This window comes from Cyprinodon tularosa, unplaced genomic scaffold (genome assembly GCF_016077235.1).
Source record: "Cyprinodon tularosa strain WSP-4 unplaced genomic scaffold, ASM1607723v1 ctg118, whole genome shotgun sequence".
Lineage (NCBI taxonomy): Eukaryota > Metazoa > Chordata > Actinopteri > Cyprinodontiformes > Cyprinodontidae > Cyprinodon > Cyprinodon tularosa.
The window spans coordinates 593,730-620,987 of record NW_024037981.1 but is presented as its reverse complement, the minus strand read 5'-3'; the positions used below and the strand labels follow the sequence as shown (position 1 = coordinate 620,987).

At 38.2% G+C, this 27,258-nt stretch overlaps 1 protein-coding gene across 1 annotated transcript; it reads right to left on the bottom strand.

The window, feature by feature from the left end:
- On the bottom strand, nt 1-26,900 carry slc29a4 (solute carrier family 29 member 4). The gene is given in 12 exon segments (XM_038267209.1): nt 1-534; nt 5,953-6,070; nt 6,072-6,194; nt 8,187-8,374; nt 8,529-8,652; nt 10,564-10,832; nt 10,911-10,985; nt 15,462-15,590; nt 16,227-16,340; nt 16,420-16,551; nt 23,284-23,663; nt 26,695-26,900. Coding segments are annotated over 11 exon segments (1,665 nt in total). The 5' UTR covers nt 23,540-23,663; nt 26,695-26,900; the 3' UTR covers nt 1-397.
- Between the last annotated feature and the right edge of the window lie 358 nt (nt 26,901-27,258).

Here is a 27,258-nt window from a genome sequence, read left to right as displayed (position 1 = left end):
TTTTTTTTCTAAATGAGTAAGCAAATAAATCCTTTCTTAAATTGAGGCCCCCCCTCCCGCCTTAACCTTGTCTCTGGGTCATCATTAATAACAAGTCAGACTTGTAGAGAAACTCGGCTTCGCTCCTTGCAGTGAAACATGACTTGCCTTTCCGCCTTACAAATGTCAGACAATCTGTTGGTCCTCATGCAGGCAGTAATTCCACTGAGTGATTCTCAAAGGTCATCCATGTTAGCCTCGGCCGGCCGGCCGGCTGCTGGGGGGCGGGCGGGGGGGTGCTCCGGCTCTTTCCCTCTTTGAAACTTCATCATGATGCTACAACTTTAAATGCTTACTTCTGCTGCACATAAATACAGTGTTAAAGTCTATGTGTGTGAGTTTTAGTGTATGCAGACATTCAGTACCCTGTAGCATTGAAAGGTGCGTGTGGGGGGGGGCATGCTCCTGCTGCTGTAGGGTTGAAGCTGTATGTGGCGTACGCCACCGAGGAGCCCACCATTAAACCCGTCATGTAGGACACCGTCATCGTATTTCCTGCAGGAAGATGGAGAAACAGAACAGGAAATTAGTGAGCAGCCATTCCAGGAGAGGAAAGGAGCTCAGATCCAAATTGTTATCGACTCAGCTGGATAATTATAGGGTGGTGGGAATAAAAGGAGAGTAGAAAACATTTTCATATGTCTCAATTTTTGCCAATATCTTTTTAATTGACTTATCATCAGGTCTGGTCTTCAAGAGGTTTGTGCTTTTTAAAAGAGGTGTAAATCTGGACCAATTTTACCAGGGGGGCAACTTAGGGCCAGTGTCTTTTCATGGATTCACAGAGTGAAAGAATAAAACAAAAAACAGCATAATGGTTAATAATTTCAAATAAAATCACCCAAAAAAGCCACTCATGGATCTGGAGACTTGGCTCTAATAGATAAAGATTTTTGTCTTTTCTACAGGCATCTTTAAATCCTTGTAAAGTAAAATTGTAAATATATATTTATTCAATAGACCAATCAGTTACAGTTTCTATGACAATCATATAAAACTGGTTTGGTAATGTGTCTTTAGTAGAGGGGCCAAACCGGGGCCAGTTCCATAGGGGCAATGGCCCCTGCTGGCCCCTATCTAGAACCACCCATGTGCAAACCTCAGGCAGAGCAGATATTCATAGAAGGTGCAAAGTGATTTCTGCTTCTAATCAAGCAGATAGTTTGTGCGCCTTCATCAGTATGACGATCATACTCTAATCCAGGGGTCTTCAATGTTTTCCAGGCCAAGGAGCCCAAAACTGATGGTGAAATGGAGTGGGGACTTCCTAATTATATATATTGTATGAAATTGTGTTATATCAAACTGGTCCTATAGTCACTCTATTACAGATGGAGTAATGCAATGAATGTAATTTTGCCCTGGGATTATTAAAGTATTTCTGATTCCTCGTTGATGGGACAGGTGTTGTAAATGAAACGGTGTTTGAAAAAGCTCCTGTATGTCACTGACTGCATTGAAGATTGAAAGACATCTTCTGCCTCCATTATCTGTTTACTACAGTGTGTTGAATTCATGTTAATGTGTATTTAAAGACATTTCAATTAATGGAAAAATTTGCACAGGGAATATGGAAAAAAAAAAAAGTGTAATCAACCAAAGCTTTCAAGACCCCCATGAAGTACCTCTGCGGCCCCCCTAGGGGTCGTTTACCTCCTGTTGAAGACCTCTGCTCCAATCACCAAACCAAGCAAGTTGAAGAGGATATACAAATATAAACATTTATCGCCCGAAAAGTGATTTTTCCAAACTAAACTGCAGTCTCAGTTTGTGCATCTTTTTTTAGCACTTCTGAAAGTTAGATGCAAACTTGTGCAAAAAAAAAAAAAATCTGTGGTCATTATTGCCACAAAGAAGATGTTCTGGACATGAAAACATATTTGGACTGTCAGAAATAGCAATAGTAGAATAATATCCATAAAGAGAAACATGTCAACAGGTTGGCAGAAATAAATGCAGCAAGACAGCAGATAATATTTTCACAATTAAAATTGTGTCATGTTCCATCAATCCATTTTCTTACATGCTTAATCCCAAGCAGGGTCACGAGGGGTGCTGGTGCCTATCTCCAGCTGTCTACGGGCGAGAGGCGGGGTACACCCTGGACAGGTCACCAGTCCATCACAGGGCAACATAGAGACAAACAACCATTCATACACACCTTAGGAGGAGCCAATTAACCTAACAGTCATGTTTTTGGACTGTGGGAGGAAGCCGGAGTACCCGGAGAGAACCCACGCATGCTCAGGGTAAACATGCAAACTCCAAGCAGAAAGACCCTGGGCCGGGAATTGAACACAGAACCTTCTTGCTGCAGGGCAGCAGTACTACCCACTCCACAACTGAGTAGCCCAATTGTGTCATGTTTATAAACAAAAAATAGAATATCACAATAGCCTGCAAAGACACATTTTGATGATGGTTCTTGTTTTCTTTAACTTTAGTTGGTAGCACTGTGAGATATGCTATGACTTGCACTGTCAATATTATTTGTAATAATTATCACTCTACATGGCTTAGAACCTCATCTTTCTTTTCTGAAGGCTCTGAAGCTTCCAGTAGAACAGCCAATCAGGTTGCAAGTCTTAACATTTGTGCAGCTATCTTTTTAGATCGCGGCAACACACCCACTTACTAAAAGATTGTTGTACATGAAATTTTGTTCCTTTTATTTGGGATCGATCAGGCCCATGTAGAGAACAACCTGAAGCTTTTAATTTAGTATTTTTTTGCTGAACAAAGCAGGTATTCAAGGATTTTTTTCCCATTAAACAATAATGATGCTGCTGCTACATGAATCACGATTTAATGAAAGGAACTGATGGAGAGGACCCATGTTCCTTCCACTTAATGCTTTATGTGAGCTTTATTAAAAAATAAAAGATTTCTAGTTCAGGTGAGTTTTAAGTGAGTAATGAATAGAAGGAGACGTTGATGTTCCATATTTTAAAGGAAAGCATAAATCTAGACAACCTTTAGTATTTATGGGATGGACAGATCGGGGATTCACATTTTCCCATGAGGACAGTTTGCAAGGTCAAGATCTCCAGTCTGTATCACCTGAACATAATATAATAATCTAATATAATCCAAAATCAAACAATTCTAGTGATTTAACTGATTTGGAGATACTGTCACAACACAACGGGAAGTTTTTGTAAATTAATGAACATCAAACTTATTGCTTTCCTTCATGCCACCCTGAGGTTCAGCAGATGTTTAAATAGAGACTGACTTCAAAACTTTTAGTTCAGAAAAAAACTAACAGAAAATCACATTTAGAGGGGATTTTATGAAGAGTCTGATAAATTTAGAGAATTATTGGCAGAAAGAGTGGAAAACATTGACAGCTTAATAACTGGGATGCCTCAGAGACTCCTTATAAAGACATAAAACCATAAACATAAATGATCTGTACTATTCAAATAACATTAAACTTAACACATCTTTTAATGGCGTTTCAGACGGATAATGAGAACAAATAGACATGTATGACTGTTCCTGTAAAGACGGTTGAAATCATATCCTGTTCAGACAGGAAGGGGAAGTTATTTTCTTCATTAGCCCTACAAGTCAGCGCTTTAAATGCTGGACTGTTTGCTTTGCTTTGAGTTTTTTTAAAATGAAAAAAACAGTTAAAAACCCATCAGTCTTTTTATCTCCTGATGCAGAAGCGGTACCGCTCCATTTTATCTCAGAGATTACTCACAAATCCATATCAGGCAGGCAAAAAAAATGCTTCAGGCATTATTATGGGCAATAACGATCTGTCATGTTATCCTCTGAAAGAACATTAAATAAGAAGACGTGAGAGACTGAACGAGCTGGAAGAGCAGTGCGCAGCTCTAACTGCTCTGGCTAAGGACTGTTAGCCAGTAAATTTGTTTATAATCGCCTCAATCAGTCCTATTCTGAGGAAAAACAAGCAGAGTAATGATCCTCTGGTCATTCATGGTAGATCTATAGTCATTAAAGACAGAGATTAATAGCATAATATAAATATCACCACCGCAACTAAAGAGCCAAAATGCCTCTTGTTTAAATTAGTGGGTTTTGCAAAAAAAGTCTTTAAATTAAGAATGAATAATCTAAAGACACTTCAGAAACTCAATGCTCTGCTTAGCACCTCTAAGTCAGCTCAATCTTCTTGTTGTTGCAGTAAATACATGAATCGCTGCATCCCTCATGTGTTAGCAGCATTGATGTTTTGTTAAAAAAAAACTTGCCGAACTTTGGCTGCTGTATCTGGTCATTCTGCTGTTATCTTCATGGCAAGAAGCCATTTATTTTCCTTCTACATCAGTGCTGTCTTCAGCTGTAGGTAACCTTAGGCACATTTTGGACTATTTCCAATGCCATTTTAGTTAATTTCTTGGAAAACCAGTGCGTGCACTGTTTAATTGATGTCAAAATCCTATTATTAAATGATTAGTTTTTTTTGCAAACAAAAAAGATGCATAATGGCCTTAAACTGTAACCCTACTTTAAGGTTGAGCACAATAATGCAACCGGATTTATTTTTGTAAAAAAAAAAAAAAAAAAACAACAACAAAACAATCCCTCTCTTATTGAATATTTTTTAAGAACAAGATACATCTCATATCAATGATTAAAAAAAGAGGTATTTATATTTTTTAATTGGGGTGTGAACACTTATTTAGTTGCACTGATAGGTAAGTAAGGGCTGTTTATCACATAGCTTAAAGTACAAAAGTGTAGAAAAATTTTTTTAAGTCAAATTAAGTTCAGAAAAGCTTTTAAAATATTTACTGGTTGTGCACTATTGCAAAAAAGATAAAATAACCTTACCTTTACTTCCTTATCAATAAATCAAGCTAACACAATAAGGATTTTAAAGGTTTGGATTGGAGCATGCATCTATGCAGGTGTGCAAAACAAATTTTCATTTTAGAAAAACACAGTGAGCAGCGGCTCACACAAACCAAAACATGACACTTTGTGACATTTCTGTTTCCTTTTCTTACATGGTTTTCTTTCTTTCTGCTGTTGCGAAACAAGTTTTTGTCCTGATCTTGGTGTTGATGACTGGCTTAATTTCTATTTTCATTCACCTGTCTAACGGTTTCACTTTACTGATCATCTCATCTACCTGCTACTGCCTCTATTAAAGCTGCCTGCTACCAGTCATCAGGGCCAGATATTTCTCTCGAGCCAGTGGGAAGCAGCGTTACCTTAGCGTTTCTGATTTCCTGTTCTGCCTCTCAACCAGTGAACCCTCCTGTACCCGTCTGATTTGTCTTTACCTGCCTGCTTCCAGTTATCAGGACAGATAATTCTGGAGCCTTTGATCGGGTCGATCCTGACCCGTTTTGCTTTTGGACCTCAGAGCCTTTCTGTCCCTGTTCTGATCCGTGTGCCTGACCTGTCTTTGGACTCCTGCTGGATTCTTCTTGTGAACTGAACCTGATCTACCTTCTGACTTGTACCTGGTTTATCCTGCCTTCCTTCATCTGCTTGGGTCTGATCTAATGCCAGTTCTGCAGCCTTCAAGGCTTCAGCATCTGGAACTCTCTGTCAGCGTCCGCTGTGTCTTATCAGCCGACCAGCTGGAATCAACCTCGTTCTCTGGGCACTGACTGAACTGTAAAACCAGGTTAGAGACTCATGCATTCATGATCATCCTCCATCAGATTATCATGTTCACTAACCTTTGTTTCTCCCCTGTAGAGGTTCCTGAATTTGACACCCTAGCCGCTGCTGCTTCAAATCTGCGGATTCCGTTTTAAATAAACGCTTTTTGAATAATCCCACTGTCTGTCTTGCCTTGAATACTGGGTCCTCTTTTCTGAGTCATGACAGTTTTAGTGCTGTTGTAAATTCATATCTAATCTGATCTTGAAGATTTTTGGTTTACACTGCTTTAAGATGGTGTATCAGCACAGTAACACTGACCTGCCAGCTCCCTCTGCTCAGGTGGCACTTTCCCTGCAGCCTGGATCATCGGGACAGACCCAAAGTAGCCGTTGGTGACTCCCATGAGGAGGGAGAAGAGACACGGCCAGGCAGGGTGGGGACAGCATGGGCGCACCCACCGGGTACACGCACAGGACAAACAGAGGGATGAAGACCACCCTCAGACAGGAGAAGAAGAGCAGGCGGCCCCCAGACCAGTCATAGGGAAGTGCCGCAAGTATCTAAGGAGAAAAAGCATTTGATAAAAGGACATTAAATCACGTTTCTGACAATATAAGCTACTGGCCTGCTGCCGACCCTCACATAATCCCAGGAGAAAGCCGAGTAAAACTATTCTGTTTGGTCAATACTACATCATCAAGGGTTATCTGCTGTTGTATTTGTAGCGTACACAATGTTGCAACATTTTTTGTTTTATATATATCCCGATTTACACTCATTTTTGAAATGCCCGTTATTGTTTGATTTCATCAGACGCTCGCTAACAGTTAGTCCGTGCATTTCATGCATCCTCTTCCTCCAGTAGCAGATGAATTAGCAAGTCTAACTGTCTTGCCCAAGTAGCAGTTAGGATAATCTTTGGATGCAACATGTTTCTCTTCTCTACCACAACAACAGCACTTGAATACAAAGTTTCCACTTTACAAGACTAGAGGATCATTGCAGTGGTTTCCAAACCTTTCTCTCTGGACCCCCTTTGGTATAAAGAAAGGTAGAATTTGACACACTAAGAGAAAACTGTCTGCAGTAAACAGACAGTTTTTCCTCTGCATACTGGGATATCTTTGCCCAAAAAAAAAATAAAAAAATCATTGCACGGCAAAAAGTATGAATACCTTACCAAAAAAAAGTTCTTGTTCTTTTTATCTGTTAGGAAAGATTTACTTTGATGTAGGATATTGGTGTCCAAAGCGATGTTTATTTATGTTCAGCGACAACATAAGCAGCTAACTAATGCTAACAACTAAGGAACTGTAATTACACATCTGAACTTTGTTCATCACATTAGGCACTTGTTGCATGTTGAAACAGAGACGTAAATTTAATTTCAAAAGCATGTAGGAGCTGTGAGAAGCTGGTGTAGCATAGCAGCTTCACCCATGCTCGTTACTTTTTTTGTTTTTTAGCGCCTGGGTCTTTGTTGGTCCTTTGTTACCCATGGCTGTTTTTGGCAAGCCATGTAGCCTGAAATCAGAATTTTCTGTCCATTCGATTACCGAGTCACTGACTGACTGGCGATCTACCAATTGATAAGGGAGAAGATTGCCTCCGTCAATGCACCTGCTGTAACACGCATGTTATCCATGATGACTACATAGAAACGCAAGAATGTATTGACCGACAAACAGAAAAACAGCCCAATGATCATGAAGTACTGTTGTCATCTGAGTGAAATTTCAAACCAAAATAAACCTTTTAAAAACTTTCCAAGGCTTAAAATATTTTTTTCTTCAAATTCACAAACTTCCAGGATTTTAAAGACCTCTGGGTAAGGCTGGGAATCGAGCATCGGTTGGCACTGGTTCTCCTGCAATCGTCCAAATATTTTCATTTTTGATTCCTATTTTCTTTATCTTGGCTGCCGACAGGAGAAAGAAGCTGCCTAAGAAGAAGTCTGTTTGCAACCACCTGTTTGTGAAGCAGCATTTGAAAGTTCGCTTAAAGTTAAATAAAGATTTGACCAGTTGGATGCGACACTGGTGATAGGACTATCATGCAAAGAAATATACGGTAACTCTATGAAAGGAAAATTCCTAAGCTTATATTAGCATTCATAGGACTGCTATTTATATACTGGTTAAAAATAACTATGTAATGATGTAAAGCAAAGTTCATACAAATTTAGATGTTTAAGGAATTAAATTTCATTGGGAAGTTCAGAGTATTTTATTAAGGGCAGAAATTGGTTATCCAGCTCATTCATAACAGGTAAGATTTTATGATTCTTTTTTTTTGCAATTGAGGTTTGAAAGGAACCAGGATGAAAAAGAAGGAATCAGAACCAGAATCTTTCAAATTACCATTAAATATTTTTTCATTTGTTATAGAAAAGTAAAGAAAACATTTAATAAACCATTTTATTAAAAGAAAAAAAGAAAAAGAGAACCTCTAAGCTGAATCAATTGACTAAATATGTAAGGAGTAGGAGTGATTCTGGCCTTAATATCTATATAATACCATTACAGCTTCATTTAGCTGAAAATTCTGCTGACCTTGCCAACAAAGTCGGACATGTTGAAGGTGGCCATGATGAGGATGGGCAGCCATTCCCCTAAGGTGTTGTTCCGTATCTCGGACTCCAGCCCAGGGAAGAGACACAGAGTGATGCTGTAGGTCACGGCTATGGACAGCATGTAGGCCCAGATCACACGTGACACCACGTAACGGTGCAAGATCATGTCTGGTGGGGGGGAGAGACATGCACATATGCACCAGTAATTAAAAATCTGATGACTCACAGTTGAACTCTGATGCTTTCCAATAAATCCCACCAGGGGATTTATTTGTCAGAGGGTAATTGAACGGTGAGAGAAGAAGATTAAAGCAGGGAGTACCGCGGACACCGGGCCAGCTCTTCCTCATCTTGGCTTTCGGGGCATCGAATCTTACATAAGTACCGCCCACAAAGTCTTCCTGGCCTTCTTCAGCTGAGGCGGGCGCCGCGGTCCCTCCGTTTCCCTGAGGAGACACATTTCATCACCACTTTGGTGTTCATTTCTATATCTAAACACTAGAGGTAGCCAGAGGAAGCATGAAATCAGCTTTTAATGGCAGCGCCTATTAGAGAGGACAGCTGCAAATTCAGGATGATGTAGTGATGTCGGAAAGTCTTTTGACTGGAATACAAATTAGCATAAGAGCAGCACACTCACTGATATAGACTGTTTTTAAATCTACACACACAGCCACACAGACGGATCCATTAGCTGATTAAAGAGACATGCACGCCAAAAAGCACTAGTTCTCCTTATTATCCCATAATGCAGAGCTTTCGTCTCCCTCGGCAACCTAATAGAGTCACCACTAGAAACAGCCTTGGGACCCAGATCACACACACAGTACAGTGAGACTGGGGGTTGTCTTTTAGATTCTGGACACATGTTGGATGGCACAGATGGATTCAAAGATAGACAACCTGAAGAATGGCAGCTCTGTTTGCTGTTTTAAGCACAACGACCAAATGAATTCAGCTTCTCCTAACTCATTTTTGCTCTCTTTTTAAATCTTATCATCCTGACTGCTCTTCTGCTCTCTTGCCCTCTCCTCTCACCTTATAGTCTAATTTCCTTTTAGTCATTTTTCTCCACTGTCCCTCCTTTTCTGTATCTTATGCTAATCAGCCGTTTATCCCTGTTGCACAAAGACAACCTAAGCATCGTTTTCCTCCTCCCTGTTTTTCCTTCATCAACCCATGTCACGTTCTGTCCTGCATATCACAATCCCAATAAAGCATCTCTCTCTCCCTCTCTCATCCATTTAAAGGTTTGTCTTTCTGAATGGCAGCCAAGGAAAGCAGACCATGAATAAGTGCATTTTTAAGGGAAGCCAAGACTAACTGCCTGAACTTGCTTGTACATTTATAAAACATCTCCCCACAGAAACCGTCAAGAACGTGATGCCATAATTCAGGTACCTGATATCTATCTCTGTAATATTACATTTTTGTTACATTTACTGTAAAAACCATTTGAAATGTTGCAGGTGAAAACTAAAGAGAGTATCTACTGCTCCACACACAGAGGAAAATTCAACATCCTTTTAACTTTTTCACAATTTGTCTCATACAGTATCTATTGGGACTGTTTTTGCGATAAACCAACACTGAAAAGGAAATGCTGCTCCAACTGAAATGAATTGCTCCAAATGGTGACAAGTAATAGAATCCATTTGATGCAACTTCATTTATTACATTTATAAGTTGAAAACTTAAATAAATTAATTTAAGCAAACTTAATTCAATGTTACCAATTGAAGCTGTTATTGAAGTTGGAGCAGCATGTGCTTTTAACAATGAATAAAAAATTGGTCTTAAATGAAAAATGTAATGAAAAGTATGTTTTTTTTTTTTTTTTTTGAAGCAGAAAAAAAAATTACGAAAAGTGTGGAGCATATTTGTATTCAGACTTTATCGTGAGATCCGTAGATAAAATCCTGTTCTGCATCTGAGCAATATGGCTTCCTGTCCTGGGGAGCGAAGCTCAGAACATGGAAACATGGTGCAACCCCCCCCGATCTTTTTAACAAAGAAAAATTGACTGCAGTAAACCATAATGCAATAAAATCTATCTATCTATCTATCTATCTATCTATCTATCTATCTATCTATCTATCTATCTATCTATCTATCTATCTATCTATCTATCTATCTATCTATCTATCTATCTATCTATCTATCTATCTATCTATCTATCTATCTATCTATCTATCTATCTATCTATCTATCTATCTATCTATGCAATTTCTACCATTCCCCAGTTGCCATTACACTATTAAATCCAGACCGATTGGTGGTTTAATGAAACAATGACAACATGTAAGGTAAACATAAGCTCTAAATGTTAAAGTACTATAAATGTTAACATAACTTACGAATATAACCTCCTCTGCTGTGACGTCATGATGGACCCTGTATCCGGTGCCGGTGTCTCTCGGATCGTGACATTTCGCCGGACCTTTGCCCTGAGCGTGGCTGGTGTAGTAGCGGACAAACCGCGAGCGTCTGACGACGAGGTGAAGCAGAAAGCAGAGCTTCTCCATGCCGATAGAGATGAGGAAGAAGATCACGGTGTTCATCTTCTCGTCGTCTATCAACAGCTTGGTGAAGATGCGAGACAGCGAAATAATCACGCCGGCCGTGCCTGGAAGGTTCAAATAGAAGCAAGGTTTTTAAAAAGAGAGAAAAACAAATATCTATGCATCTTTCTGAGAGTACTTACTTTCTCCAGTCATCACCCCCTGAGTATACCTCTTGGGAAGCATCCCCATGTAACCATAGAAACTGGACTGCTGCACTGGAGAAGGGAGACGAATCCAGTTATCAATGCAAACAAAGACCTTACGCTGTGACAGCGCAACTTATGGAGCCGTTCTTCTTCCTGAACCTCCACAGAACCACTCTAGAGAAGTTCTCCACTAATTAAACTGTGACCATATAAAGCTCAGAGCTCACAAAAAGCTAAGCGGAGGATTGTCAGCTGATTGTATAAATATTCTAAACTAATTACATTCTGTCCAAATTTAGACATCTGTTTCTCCATCTTATGATGTCTAACCTTTCACAACAGCTCTTCTTATATGTTCTATTGCTGCTAACTGGCAATCAAATGAATTTGAAAAGAATCAAACTTTTGTAAAGATGCTGATGTTGCTGAACTGTTTCAACAACTCAGATCTTTATAAATGGAACATTGTCAGGTAAGTAGAACTTACCCAGCTCAGATCTTAACCAGCAGCAAAAGTTACCTTCACTATGCAGATGACACACAGCTATACATGACTATGTCACCAGGTGACTATGAATCCATTCAGGAAACAAACCAAATTGAAAGGCAAAACTTAAATAATTTTGGACCTGAAGAAGAGTGTTTAAAGTCAACACACCTAGAAACCAATAATCAGACTCTAAATCTGAATGTAGTAATAAACTCAGACTAACACTTGCAGAGACTAACGTCTCAGCAGGATCTTATTTTATCTAATTAATGAGTTCCTCTTTAGTAGAACGGATTACTGCAACAGTGTCTTCATATGTTTGGTTAAAAACTCCATCAAACAGCTGCAGTTGATCCAAAAGGTTACTGCCTGCATCCTCACTTAAACACTTGGAACACATCCCCCGAGTTCTAATGTTCATGGTTCCAAATATCTCAGAGAAAAGTCTTAAAATAGTGGTTTGGCTATGAATAACTGAATGGCTCAGAATACATCACAGACTCTCAGGTCTTCTACTGAAAATCTAATATAATTACAATAAAGATTCTAGGCTAAGCAAAAGTTTTTTTTTTCAGTGTAAAAAATATTAGTTTTAGGATGTAGTGCTACTTTCTTTCATTTTACTATCAATCATTTTGTACTTTTTTTATGGTTATCTAAATAAACTTGCCCTATTCCAACACAGCAGAAAGCCTACATTTAAGAAACAATAATAATTGAAGTTTACTGATCTCACATTGGGGAAATTTACCTCTGCATTTAACCCATCCCTCGGGGAGCAGTGGACTGCCATCGTGTGGTACCCAGGGAGCAGTGTGGGGTTAAGGGTCTTGCTCAGAGACCCAGAGTGGCAGTCTGTGGGAGTGGGGCTTGAACTAAGAACCTAACGATTCCAATATCTATGCCCTAACCACTGCCCTGCCACTCTCAAATAGCTAGGTATTTTATGCACATCAAATTACACAAATTGATTTTCACTTCTGCTATATTACCAAAATTATGCTCCCAAAGAAATGCATTAAACTCACTCAATGCATTTTTTACTTTAAGGACGTATCGCAACTCCTCTTTATTGAAAAACCCCAAAATCTCTGCTATTTCAAAAAGCTGCAGAGAGAGCTCTGATGAAAACTAAAAAGGGAGATCATATTTCTCCCATTTTAGCTTCCTTTTATTGGCTCCCTCTTAAATCCAGGATGAAATTATAAATTCTTCTCAGATTTATAGCCTTTAATAATCCAACTCCATCGTACATCAGATACCTGGTTGTTTAATGGTTTCTAGAACTTCTAAAAGTACAATTGGAGGAAAATCTTTTAGTTATCCTCTCCAGTTCTGCTTCATTCATGTTTAAGAAGCTACTGCTGTCACTATTTTTACCTTTTTGTTTTTACATAGAAAATAGTTCTGAACCCTTGGTGTGCTCTCTATTAGCAAAATGGTGGATTATCGGTTAGAGCAGAGCTTCTGCATCCTTAGAAGGCAGCAAAGACTGAATGAATTATTTTATTTCAGACAAATAAGAAAGAAATAACAAAAAATTACAAATTTATTATGCAAATATAATTTATAGACATGATTTTCTACTTATGCTTAAGTTTAAATATACATAAATATATACATATTCACATGTGCTTACACACATTTCATTTATAAAATCAATACCAATAGCCAACATCACCTCAACTATTGCAAACACATGCATACATCTGACTACAGTGACTAGGAGCACTCTTTGAAGTTCACCATCCTTCTTCCATCTCATACATTTTTTAAGAAAACCTGTCTGAGCTACATCAGGGTTTTTAACTGATAAAATCCATTAATCAAATATTTTGTTTATGGTGATTTAATTTTAGGAAAATTTTTGATTTTTCTCATGAATCCACCGCTTCTGTAGCTCAAAGTGACATCAGTTCATCACTTTGTTCTTAGATGTTCTCTCACTGTGTGATACCACCAGCTGAAAGCATTCAGTGTTTTATATGTGTGACAATGTATTATTTTATAAGCATGTTTCATAGCTTGAATTTCATTTCCCTTGAAATTAAGGTCAACTCCAAGAAGAGATACTTGATTTAAAGGCTAGTTTTTAAAGCAATATATGTTATTTTCATCATAAAACTTTATTAGAAAAAAAAAATACACTCATTTTTTATTTATCTTTATTTTTTCCAGTTTTGTGTTATTTCAATTACTACATTGGAAAAAGTCATTTTTTCTTAAAATAAGTGAAATTGTTCTTGAATTGAGAAGGTAAAAGAGACATTTTTCCAATGGAACAAGACAATTTACATCTAATATAAGAAAACCAAATTGCATTGTCTTATTTCAAGTGCATATTATCTAAATATCTTATTTTAAGAGTAACAATACTCATTCCTATGGAAAATCATCTCATTTACCTGCTCAAATTAAGGGTAAATGCACTGAATTTGAGAAATGTTTACTTATTTCTAGATCGCTTTTCCAGCGTAATGTATATTAATCATTTTCTCTAATGGGAGGCTGTGTAAACTTTCAAGCACAACTGTAGCATGTTTCTAAAGCTAGGGACTCTACGCCATTTTTGCCTGATTTAACTTAGTTTAGATTTAACTAAGAACCAGAACTAAATATGAAGAAGCAGCATTTAGTACCTATGCTCCACTTATCTGTAACAAACTTCCAGAAAACTGTAAAAGTGCGGAAAGCCTGAGTTGCTTTAAATCAAGACTAAAAACACATTTGTTTAGGAATGCCTTCTACTGTTCTAGTTAAACAGTTCAACAGAAACATCATTAGTTCAACTTTTTTATTTTCTTTAGCCCAACTGTTTTTAATGTTCTTTTTTGTTTCTGCATTTTTTCCCCTACTTGCTGTGATTTTGTTTTCTTTTCCTATATTTTAATCATGTAAAGCACTTTGCATTGTCTTTGTACTAATTTGTGCTATACAAATAAATTTGCCTTGCCTTGTCTTGCCAATCAGGCAGGTAAAGGCCGCCTTAGTATTGCTAAGTCAGCAGGAAGAAGTACCAAAAGAAAAAAAAAAAAGAAAAACTGTTGGGGAATAAAAGGGGTGAGATGGTCTGCATGTAGGTGAGAAGGACTGACCGGACCCAACCTCAGCCGCAGTCCAACAATCTTGTTTTCATTTTTAATGAGGATCTGGACACCGTCAGGTAGTTTAAACCATGTAGTGATGTTTGCCAGATTTTGGTTGGGAGGGGGGGTAATGGACATATTACCTGTCCAGATTTTTGAAACAGTGTATCTTTCATTACTGTCAGCTACGGCTATATTTATATCCTCGAACAATCCCCTGTAAGAGCATCCAAAAGAGTTTTCCCAGCTGCTTTTATTTGGTCTAATAGTTCCTGTTTCTGTGATTCCTCAGCTAGATTGTGGGGCCAAGTTGAAACTAACACTCTGGTAGTTGGACAATGTTGTCTTTTCAAAATCTGTTATGGGCTTTAGTTGCTATGTTGATACTGTGGGCTTTTTGAAATGTCTTTATGCAGAGATTAAACTACGACATCCTGCAGTATTAGATGTGTAAAGATGTGCAGCTGGAGTAAAGTACAGTAAATGAGTAGTATTTTTTTCTTAAAATAAGGGATTTTTTTTTTTCTTGAATTGAGCAGGTAAGTGAGACACTTTGCCAGTGGAACAAGACAATTTATATTTAAAATAAGAAAAAAAACAATTGCTTTGTCTTATTTTAAGTGCATACTATCTAATTATCTTATTTTAGGAGTAAATATACTCATTACATTGGCAAAACATCCTATTTACTTACTCAAATTTGGGTTAAATACACTTAATTTCAGAATTTTTTACTAATTTCTAGATTTTTTTGGTGGTGTAGGTATTTTTTCTTAAATAGTCATTTTTTCTACTAATTTTGACCACTCTCACATTCTTTAGTTTGTTCTTTTTATTTGCTTCCTTAAAATTAGATTAATTTTTTTTTTTCCTCTCTGACTGTTTAGCAATTTTGGAGTCACTTCAAAATTAAGTCCTGGTGCTTTAATAGATAAAGCTAAAATCTGTGTACCTTTAGGAAAAGCCTACCTGTGCATCCAAAGGCGACCACTCCCACTGACACCAGGTTGATGACGTAAGCCTGCTTGTTGGTGAACATTTCCAGCCAGACGTCAAACACGCTGACAAAGATGAGTGGCCCCAGTGCCAAGATGTAACCTGCAGAGGACAGAAAAGGCTGATATGTAAATATATTCCTGCTGTTGTCTGTGATGTGATTGAATTCATTGTGCAATCATCAGCTTTGCTGCAGATGAGATCCTGTTGCAGAGCTACGAATGTATCAACTCCACAGAAAAGCTCTCAAGCGAACAACACACTTCAAAAGTTTCCCCCTCAAGGCTGCAGGCAGAGCTATTTTAAGTTACAAAGAATAGAGTGGTTAAAGCTCACATGCACCGAGTGGAAATCAGCACAGAGTCACAGAAACTCTCCTCAGAGATATTCTTTCAAAAACTCTTCTTGTTTCATTCTTGCTCAAAGATGTTTTTACTTTTATTTCTGGCACTACGAAGCCTTTACATTCCTTAACTTATCTCCAGCACAAATGTATAAAATCATTAGCATAGAATAGTTTATTTTAAAGGCATCACTTTTCAAATGTGTTGAATGTATCAGAGGGTGTTCAGAGCATCTTATATTAATCAACCATTTAGATGCTTTGAGACATTACAGCAACATTGAAAAGATGTAAATAATTATGAAAAAAAGATACAAAAACACTGTGCATGCATAAATGTCTTTGGCATTTCTAAATGCCAGAAGGAGAACGCAAACATGGCGACTTGAACCTACCCACAGTAATCCTGGTGTGCATGCTGAGTCTCTCCACCAGCACATTGTTGAGGATCACAGCCAGCAGAGCAACCACTATATAGGTCAGACTCATGTCAAACACTATGGGTGTTCCTGAAATACAGGAGAAAGATGGAAATGCTGAGACTGTGGGTGTCCAGGTTGTGTCTTTGAACGTCATGTACATTCATACCCTGAAACTTGCAATGCAGGTAGTCGACGTCGGTGATGAAGCTGTTGTAGGGAAGCAGGAAACCCACTCCAGCCAGGAGCATTGCAAAGTAGATTCCATGGTAACGGTCATCAGGGATGGGCTGCTCAAATTCTGAAGAGGGAAATGAAAGGAGTCAAGGGTTAGAAATTAAAACAGTGGGGATATGACACACTGCTATGAATCACTTCAAGAGATTTTCCATCTTTTTTGCAATTCAAAACAATTAGGTTGGGATAAAACATGAAAAGATGCATTAACCTGGTTGCGAAATCGGTTTCTTTAGTACTTGATGTTCTCTTTAAAGAAAAATCAACATGAAGTAAAATTCAGCTTCAATTACAATTTTAGTTATAGTTTAAAGCCTTAATACTTTCACAGAGATATTTCACCCAAATCTTAAGATATATGTAAATTTACTACATTAAAAAACATCCATCCATCTCACAACACGCTTATCCCTGTTGGGGTCGTGAGGGGTGCTGGTGCCTGTCTCCAGCTGTCTACTGGCGAGAGGCGGGGTCCACCCTGGACAGGTCGCCAGTCCATCGCAGGGCAACACAGAGACACACAGAACAAACAACCATTCACGCACACACTCACACCTAAGGAGAATTAATACAATTAACCTAACAGTCATGTTTTTGGAGTGTGGGAGGAAGCTGGAGTACCCAGAGAGAACCCACGCATGCTCAGGGAGAACATGCAAACTGCATGCAGAAAGACCCCGGACCAGGAATCGAACCCGGAACTTCAACAAAAACCTTTTCAATAAAATGTACATGATCCATATTAGCATAATAAATGATTTATCTGAAATACATATTTATCGGGTTTATGTATTTAGTATTAATAAAGTATACTAACTCAAAATGAATACTAATGGTTGTATTTATTTAAAATACATAAAATATATTGTTTGATTTGCATAAAGGTAACCTGATTATTGTGCAACTTTATGAACTTTATGTATTTAAAATAAATACAACCATTAGTATTAATTTCTACTACAGTAAGTATTCTTTATTAATTCTAAATAAATAAACTTGACAGTTATGTATTTTTAAAAAATAAGCTCTATTAAATTAATGAAGCATCATATAAGGTTTATTTAATAAGTTGTGTTACAATTATCTAAATAAATGTTCATAGGAATTTGAGATGTTATAAAATTACATAAATCTTAAAATTTAAGTGAAATGTTTTTGTGACACTGTCCACCTTTCCATGTGCTTCTGTTCATCACACAGCTTGTGGCTCATTTGCAGAGCTCTGAAGAACTTGAGGTAGTTTAGTCATTTGATTAACGTGTGCAAGGCAAGGGACCCATCTAAATGCTGCAGGACACTTGCCCTAGAGGATTTCTGTTAGTAACCGCTGGTTCAATGTATACACCCTGTTATGATCATAAGAAACTTGGAGGAAATAAAAATGGCCTCACAAAAACTGCTCATTACTCTGATCAGAAGGGCTGCCAAGAGACAACCCAGAGGGAGCTGCAGGGATTCCTGCTAAATACTGCTTACATTAGGATATGTTGTGGATCAGAGTTTAGCTCTTTAGTTCAACTCTCAAAAGTTTTTTTTGGCACAGAAACATAAATTTTAACAAAATACCCAAGAGAATCTAGCTGCAGCCCTGCACTGTCAGAACCTGTAGTTTATTCAAAGCATTTTAAAGTAAAAGTGAAGAAAAAATAAAAGCTAGTATACCTGAAATATTTTACATTCTCGTGTTTATTCCCTGGGTCTTCATAATAGAAGTATGTTTGTCTATTCATGTGTTTCACAATGTACATTCATATAATCTCTTTCCAGCTCAACTGGATAAGAAAAAAACAACATTATCACGGTTCTTTTATAAAGACATCTTTTATGTATGTTTGCAAGTATTTGCAAGTATCATATATTCTTTATTCTTTTAGTATTGTTTGTGCTATTATCTTTCCTATGCTGTTGAACCACATAGATTTGCCAATGGAGGGTGTTTGATTTCAAATCAACTTAGATCTGTTTACTCACAATAAATTACTGAATATCTAGATATATCACCAAAATAGACAAAAACCTTTGTTTTTGTTTTTTACCTACAACAATAGAATAAAGAGTAGACACAAAACTTTCAAATTACAGACCGTTCTTAAAGTCTGCCAGCACTGATCCAAAAGGTTCTGGCAAAAAAAATATTATTTTCTACAATCATAATGAGTCAAACACGCTAATGAGGAGGAAGGATTCTGCTACAGCAGATGGAGAAACTGGTGAAGTAAAAGTCTCTGCCCTTCTGACTGCTGAGAAGCAGATTACAGGGGTTGGTTTGTTGACAGAAAACTAGCTGTCAGAGTTGGTTCATTAAAAGACTGTTTTGCAGCAGAATCCTTCTCATGGATAAAGTATGATGTGCAGGGTCTCTATGGAAGTGCTCCTAATCCGTCTCTAATCCTGTAAACTCACTTTAACCAGCTTTGAATTATTTGGAAGGAAGTAGATTTTACAGCAGACTGAGGTGGAAAAGTAGTTCTCACTATGAAGTAACAACAGCCGATCTGCTGATAGTTTTTGTTGATTGTGTAGACAATGTGTAGAGAATGTTCAAATAACATGAAAATAGGAGGCAGCTTGACTTTTGCTCAGTTATTCTAAAGACGTTTTGACACCTATCCTGGACTCTTTGTTAGTTCACACTAGAGCAAACTGTAATTGGAGCGCTGCACCATGGAGGCCCATCCACCGAAGCCCATTCCAACTCAGATGCAAATTTAAAAAACCGGCCTGTTTTAGAAGGCTTGCGTGATAATAAATGTTGTACAGGTTTCGATTTAAATGGAAAATCAACATCTATTTACAAATTAAACAAAACTGTAATAAAAAGCACATTATAGAATTAAATAACGGCCATACAGTTTATGTTTAACTGAAAGAACCTTTCTAAAGCTGAAGAAAAAACTAAAACGGCAAAGATTTAAAACTGAAAAGAAATTTTAAAAGTATATTAAAGAATAATCAATAATTTTCATTTATGTTATTAGTTTGACAAAAACAAAAGGGTCACTGTTTCAAAATTTTTTTCAGTTTACATAATTTTTTCTCCAGTTTTAGAAATATTGTTCAGATTCAGTGATGCACGTTGTGGAACTTTTGCTTTACATTTCTGGGTTTGATTCCTGGTCTACGGTTTTTTTGCATGGAGATTGCAGTTTCTCCTCATGCATGCATGGGTTCTCTCTTCTGAGCCACACTAATATAAATGTTAGGTCTCTGAATTGTCCTTAGTTGTGAGTGTACATGGTTTTATGTTTCTGTGTTGCCCTGCAACAGACTGGTGATCTGTCCAGGGTGTACCCCGCCTTTCGCCCATAGACTGCCGGAAATAGCACCACCATGACCCTGACTGAATAAGCGAGAGAAGATGGATGGATGGATGTTTAGATTCAAATCTCTCCTTTTCAGTTACTAAAAATACTTTTTGGCTTAAAACCTTTTTTTTCCCCAAATATATATTTAGGAAAATATAATATATTTACGGCATTATTTACAATAATATAAATCTACGGCACTAGTGGCTCATTTTATGGACAGTAGGCTGACAGGAAAGAGAGGGAGTGGACATAGGTCGGATTCGAACCCAGGTCATCCGGGTCAAGGGCTAAGCCCTCTGTACATGTGTCATGTGCTCCAACAACTGCACCACCGAAGCCCGCCCATATTTTACTTATTTCCAAAAAGAGTTTTCACTTTAAATAAAATATGTTTTTGAAAAAAAAACTTTTTGGTCTTTATTTAGCCATTTTCAGGGGAATGTCATTGCATGCACTCCACATGAATGCACTTAAGATTTGGACAAAGTCTGCATGCATCGCCTGATATCGCTACATTAAGAGAATGCTTATATCAACCAAAAATATTGTTATACCGGCACATCGGTCTGTCTCTACTGAAGACCTTTGCATGAGTACTTTCTGTCTGGGTGGCCGATGTGTTTTACATAAATCCTCCAGTTTGGGTTTTTATATTGAATGTAAACACTTCAACAACATTTGGTGGCAATATTGGCTGTCATCTGCTTTCTTCTTATATCACTTATTCTAATATCAAATGCTCAAAGGCAGTATAGAATCAGAAATAAACAGAATAGTATTTTCTTCATTCTAACTCTATTTAGTCCAGTGATCCGAAGGTTATTAATGTTTCTATTGCAGGTAGATATATATATGTGTATATTTATATCTTGCTGAGCAGAGTAATAAGTCTCCAAAATCTTAAAAGTAACATTTATTTTAAGCATGATAAATGTTGCTGAAGTGTATTTGAATTGCTACCAAACAAGCAGCAGTGTTCCCACTGGACAGGTTTTATCACACACCACTGCAGATTAATTACCTGACAACCCCTCACACAACCCATAAAAAAAACAGCCATAACCAATTATTTCTGTCTTTTAACTGTGAAACAATAAACACCAGCTGATTTAAACTCTGCTGTGAGACACGCTTTGTCTCTTTAAAAACATCTCTACTGGCATTTAATCATAACAACTGATATATTCACGTTTAAAGTCAGTCTCTTTCAGAGTAACTAGAGAGCTCTGAATGTAGGAGGCAGTTTGGCTGCAGAAAGAAACACCAAATTAAACAGTATCTGGAAAGCACAAAATGTTTCTCAAAATAAGTTTATATATTTATCTCCCTGCATTTATGATGTGTTCATAGAACATTTCCTGCACATGTGCAGATGATGGCTAAAGGGCTAAAAATTAGAATTTAAATATTTTTAAAGATACTAGTTCAATAAAACCATATAAACTAACTTTAGATAGTTTGTCACTAATAGAATGTGCTAATTTAGATTTTAACTTCCTCTCGGAAGCCAAATTTGGAAAACTTCGCACAAAGAGAAAAGACAATTAGGAGAAATGTATTGATACAACTACTTTGTCTTTGGTGCTCAGACTTCGGCAGGAAACATAGCGCTTAATTTTGATAGATATGCATGAACAGGAGCAAAGAATAGGGCTGTTCCCCCAGGCCTGAAACTGGTCGAATGGAGTTGGATGAAGTTGGTCAGTCTGTAGACTGCTGGTTAGTGAGATGGTATGCTGAGCTTAATGGGGAGATCCAGTGGACTGCATGAGCTGATACTAGAGGTTCACTCAGGGACCTGGAAGATGGAAGTCCAGGTTGGATAACACAGGTTGAGAGAACCTCTACATGATGAGCAAGCATTGAGCGACAGTGGAGAGAAAAAACTCCCAGTTGGGAAGAAACCTCTGGCAGAACCAGGCTCAACATGGCGGTCTTCTGCCGAACCGGTTAAGAAGCTAAAGGGAACGCAGTAAGAGTCCGGGAGGATGGTGGAGGAGGGGCTGGAGGTGAGTTGAATGAAGTTATCTGAATGAAGTTACAGCGCATCCACCGGCTGCACACAGGAGCAGACAGGTGCATATTGGAGGCCTTTTAAGATGCACTTTGAAGGCCGATTGGGTTTCGTTGAGGTGTGGTTCAAAGCTGATTGGCTGTGTCATAGGTGGATGAAGGAAAGCAATGAGTTTCTTCAGTTGAACTTCCGCCTAGGCTCCATGTTAGATTTGCCTCTTGGAATCCAAAAAACATGTTCTGCTCCCTCTCCGAAGCCAAAATGCATGTTAAAGTGTTCACTTGTGGAGCAAAATGTGTGCTCAGTGCCCTCTTGGGAACCAAAACACATGTTAAAATGCTCCCTTGGAAGCTGAAACTCATGTTTAATGCCTTCTTAGGGGCCAATATGTCTGCTAAAGTGCCCTCTACAGTGGTGAGTATGTGCTATATGTGCCTTTTTTTTTATTTTCAATGGTAGCTTCCATCTTAATCAGAGGTGTCATCAGCTGTAGTTCCAAACGACAGTGAAGGTAACCTCTGATGAAGACAAAAGATACCATAAAAATATGTCAGGTTTGTCTTTAGACAAATAAACGGCATGCCTGCTAACAGGAGAAAAAGAAAAAGTCTATTCAAAGGTTCTCATCCTTCTTTAGTTTCCTTACTGAATCCGCTTTTGTGATGAAATTAGTCTAAAATTATTCTTCATGATGCAGCTACTTATATTACTTTGGGTAAAACTGTAGCTTAAAATTACACTATAGAACACACGCCTGTTGAAACAAAATAAAACATTTCACAGCATTGCATAGTTTTCTATTGGTTTGAAAAGAAACTAAAGGTGATTATAAAAACCCACAGTAAGCAGAGCTGAGGAAGGAGAAGCAGATGAGTCTGGGAGACACTGTATCCAGGGCCCTGGCTGTGTGTCTGTCTTCACTCATGATCTAATTAAACCGGCCTTTGTGCAACCTTTGTAACCAGGCAACAAGGCAATTATGTGTCAACAGGTCTGCCCGCCTTGCTTTACACAAAACATGTTGCTTTCTCCTTCTCCTCCAATGTTATCTGGACATGTTTATCACACACCTGTATCTGACCCTGAAAACAAACCTGATAAAAAAGCAACATCTGAGTCCCTTCCTGATGTTATTTCATGCAGTAAGGAGGAAATAATATGTCCTCACTGCAAGAGAATACCTGCAAAGGACAAACTAAATCCATTGTGTGTTTTAATTTTTTTTAAGTTGATACAAGAGCAAAGTGGATTTAATCCCCAGGAAATGTTCATAATTAAAGCCACATCTAATCAAAGTATAACAGCAGGACCTCCAGCAATGATGTGCTTGTTGAACGCTGTTCTCTCTCCTGTTTTTTCTTTACTATCCTGCTCAGCTAACTCCTACATTAAATCCACTTTGTTCCTCTGCTGTCTTTTTATAAATAGTGCAAAACATGAACACAGAGAAAGAGAGAAAGCAAGAAGTGCTCACCGGGCTCAGATAGAGCCAGCACTCCTCGCTCTGGGGCGTCTTTACTGATCTCCTCCTCCTCCAGCTGATACGAATCGAAGCTGTAGCTCTGCACCACGCCGCTCTCCCTTCCCTCTCTCCAGCCCTCCCTCCCGGGATCCCTCCATCCAGCCATTCCTCGATCCCTCCACCCGTCCCATTCCTCGGGCGTCTGGGCCGGCGTTGGCCTGCGACGCTCCGCTCCCACTGAGCCCATTTCTGTCCTTGAAGAATGCATGAAGACACACAGAAGACTCCTCTGAGCTCAAACTGCTACTAGCACCTTAAAGCCTGCATGTTAAACAAAACCCCAGCGATGCGCCCTTGGAAGAGATGCAGAAGAGCTTCAGATGTTGGAGGATCTGCAGGGGGAAACAACAGGAGAGTGGGGTTAGGATGGGAAAGAAATGGAGAGGCAGGCTGGAACAAATGATCTGTCAGAGCTTTGCTCAAAATAACTTCAATGAGTCGTTAAAACACGGTTTGCTTCTGTGTACGTTGATTTTGCTAAATGAGAAAGTGACAATGGATGGGTGACAGGAGGGGTGGAGAGCTGAAGGAGAACGGTAAAGAAACAGAAAAACAAAGTAGGATAATGATTTGGTTGAACTCAGTTTAAATCACCTCATCTTTGCTGCTTCCAGCTTCTAGCTCTGCTTTAAAGCTTTCCTCTGGTTTTATGGAAAGAGGTTAAAGTTTAATTAGACAGACCGTTAAGTTTGAAGTTGTTCCTAAAGAGCCTTGCAAAATTATTGAACCACTTTTAACATTCTTTTTTTTTTTTACAATACAGCCACAAACTAAAAAGCATTTAAAATTGCTAAATGACTAAAATAGTCACATTTTAAAAGTTTTTGTCAAATAAAATCTAAAAAGTATGACACTATAGACTAGGGCTGCAGTTATCATTTATCTTAAATACCAATAATAGTAATAGTTTTTTCAATTTTAATCACAGAAATAGACCTATTCTTAATCAATTAATACTCCTCAATAAACAAGCAATTGAACTACATCACAGACATTTACCACACATTTTAAATCATTATTAATCGATAAAACATGTATTTTAATGCTTAGAAATGCAATTTTAGGAGTTCTGAATCAAGCATATTTACAGACAAAGAAGCGTTTTCATCATGAATACAAATTTTATTTATTTTCCCTACAGTTTAGGCTCAGTTATTGCTCTGAGAGGGTTTCTCCTTAAACAAATGAAATGTTTTAGAGTCTGTGTATTCCAGTAAGTGATTCTTCCATTAATGATGTGTTCCATAATTTCAGCAATCAGTTAATCACCATTATTCTCACTAATTGCTTCAGACGTACTATTTAGCGTGTGACATTTCATAGTCAAAAAATAAAAACACTTTTTATGTCTAGACATAAAAGCAAAGAAAAAGAACTTTGTGAAAAATAACTTTTAGACCATCAGAAGGAATGCTTTCTTAGGTGGAACATTTTATTTTTGTTAAAAGGTAAGAAAAACAATGAAAGACACAGTTTGCATCCAACTAAAAGCTTAAAAGGTTATTCTTATGTTGAAATTGAATTTATAAATTACATCAAAAGAGACATTAAAGCCTGCTAAAGCTACCCTGTTGTATTTTTGATAATACATCCGATTTGACCCAAACTTGCCCCCCCTACAGATCAGAACCCCCAGGATGTAGGTTCCTAATGTAGGTCTGACCCACCAAGCAAGTATAGCCTTCATCAGAGAAGCAGCCGAGAGACTCATGGTAGCTTTGGAGGAGGAGACACATGGCGAACGGAGAAAGGGCTCCACATAGAAAACACCATCTGCAATTCAACTTGAATAAACAAATCTACAAGGTGGTGGCAGCATCATGCTGCTGGAAAGATCCACAGATTTGATACTTTGTGATGCTTTGTTGTTGTTTTTTTGCCGCGCCGTGAACACTCCCCCCCCCCCCCCCCCCCCCAAAAAAAAAAAAAAAAAAAAAAAAAAAAAAAAAAAAAAAGAAAGGTGTTTCAGCATGTCTGGGGCACACTGATTGGTTGATCAGTGTTGGTTGATTGCAACCAAAAATATAGGATAAATTAAATTGCATAATTCTTTAAAAGAAAATTTTATTGAGGAATTTTGTTTTTATACAAAGTGTTATAGTAGAAACATAGGAGTTTCTGGACATTTTTTTTTTAGGAAATTGAGTAGATATAAATTATAACAATAATAATAATGATGAGTTCTTTTTAAATAATCTAAGTCTAAAAAAACTGCAAGAAAGATGTCTGAAATTTGAAATATATTTTTTCATTATTGTAATTTCAGAAAAATTCAGATGAAATCTGACCTTTTTAAAGCTTTGTTTTTTTCCGTTATTTATGGTTTTTCACCAGCACTTTCTAAAGGTACCACACAATATGTGCAATCCTACTGAATGTATAAGTAAACAATAGAGTTTCCATCAGTGGGGAACTATAAATATGACTAATTGCCTCCTTGATGGTTCACCTCCTTGAATAGAGACACGTATCGAAAACCATGGACAGCAGAAGAAGCATGATTTTAAATCATATTCATATCCCCTTGAATAAAATGGGAATTTGGAGGGTTAACCTTTTTATTTAAAACTAGAAACATGGAAAACACAATTTTCTTTGCCACTGCTGCAAAACATGAACCAAAGAGACAAGTTTAAACTACATGCACAGAGATTAATACTGCTCTGTTCTCCCCTCATGCCCTGTAGGAATGATTTTACTCCTGTTTTATGATATAAAGCAAATAGACTCTTGTTTTAAACATCAAAGAATCCAAATGAGGAAAGCATGTGATGATCTGTGCAAACAGCCAAAGGCTGCAGAAGAAATGGACTGGGTGGCTGCCAAGGTGGAAGAACTGTTGTGCTCAGGGTGTTTTTGTTGGGGAAAATCCAGGAAGATGCCTGGTGCGTCTCAGCCACCTTCTAAACCGTTTCCATGTCCGGACGCGTGGCGGCGCTCGCAGCCCCTTCTTGGTTAAATCAAAAGGCTCCGTAATTTAATTGCAGTTAGTCACTGCTGCAACATCTATTCTGGATTAAAACGGAGCAATTTCAAGAACTGTAAATATTTTTATTTGTATAAATTATGGGGGAAAATTTGTTGACATTTAACAAGGTAATCTCACGCGTTTTTCCCCGTGCGTAAAAATCAAAAATACAATTAACCAAAAGGCAAGAGAATTAGAATAGTACGGCTGGTCAGATGGATTAATCACCCAGAGGATAATCAGGTGGTCTCCCTATAACGATAAAACCACAATAATCAAGCCAACAATAGTGTCCCTATCGTTATTTGTCTCCTGTCGTTTTCTAGCCGTGTTTTCTCTGTCGCGCTGAAAACAAAAACACTAACAACAGGTTATCATTGATGGCTCCCCTTTACCTACCCTGTCTCTCCTCCTCGGTGCTCTCAGCAGAAAGAAGAACCCCCAGCTGAGATCCTGGACCGGACCTGGACCTTGCTCAGCCCGTCTCCATCCGAACAGGAAGAAGGGGCACCCTTCCTAAACGCGCTCCTAACGCAGCATCCAGGGAGAGAAGAAAGGAAGGAAGCGCGGATGGATGGATGAGAGGGGAGAGGGGGAGGAGAGGAAGGGGAGGAGGAGGAGGAGGAGGGGGGGGGGGGGGGTGCCTCTGGCTGTTCGTGTTTCTGCAATCTAGGAAAGCACTGTTGGAGCTGGAGATGAATACATCCTAATTCATGTTTAACAAGTTGTTTCATGCTTTGTGCAATCCTGTTAAGCCTGACCTAATATAGTCTGAATGTGAGAGACTCCACAGGAAGACAGAGTCCTCCAGTTACTGAACATGTTCAAGACATTAAGTGCATCTGAGTAAAATAGGATATTGATTGAAAATTAAAGTATCTAATTTAATCCAAACTCTGATATGAGGCCTCCTGTCTGCGGCCGAGCCGAAACCCTGAGGGCTTAAGCCTGGTTTATGC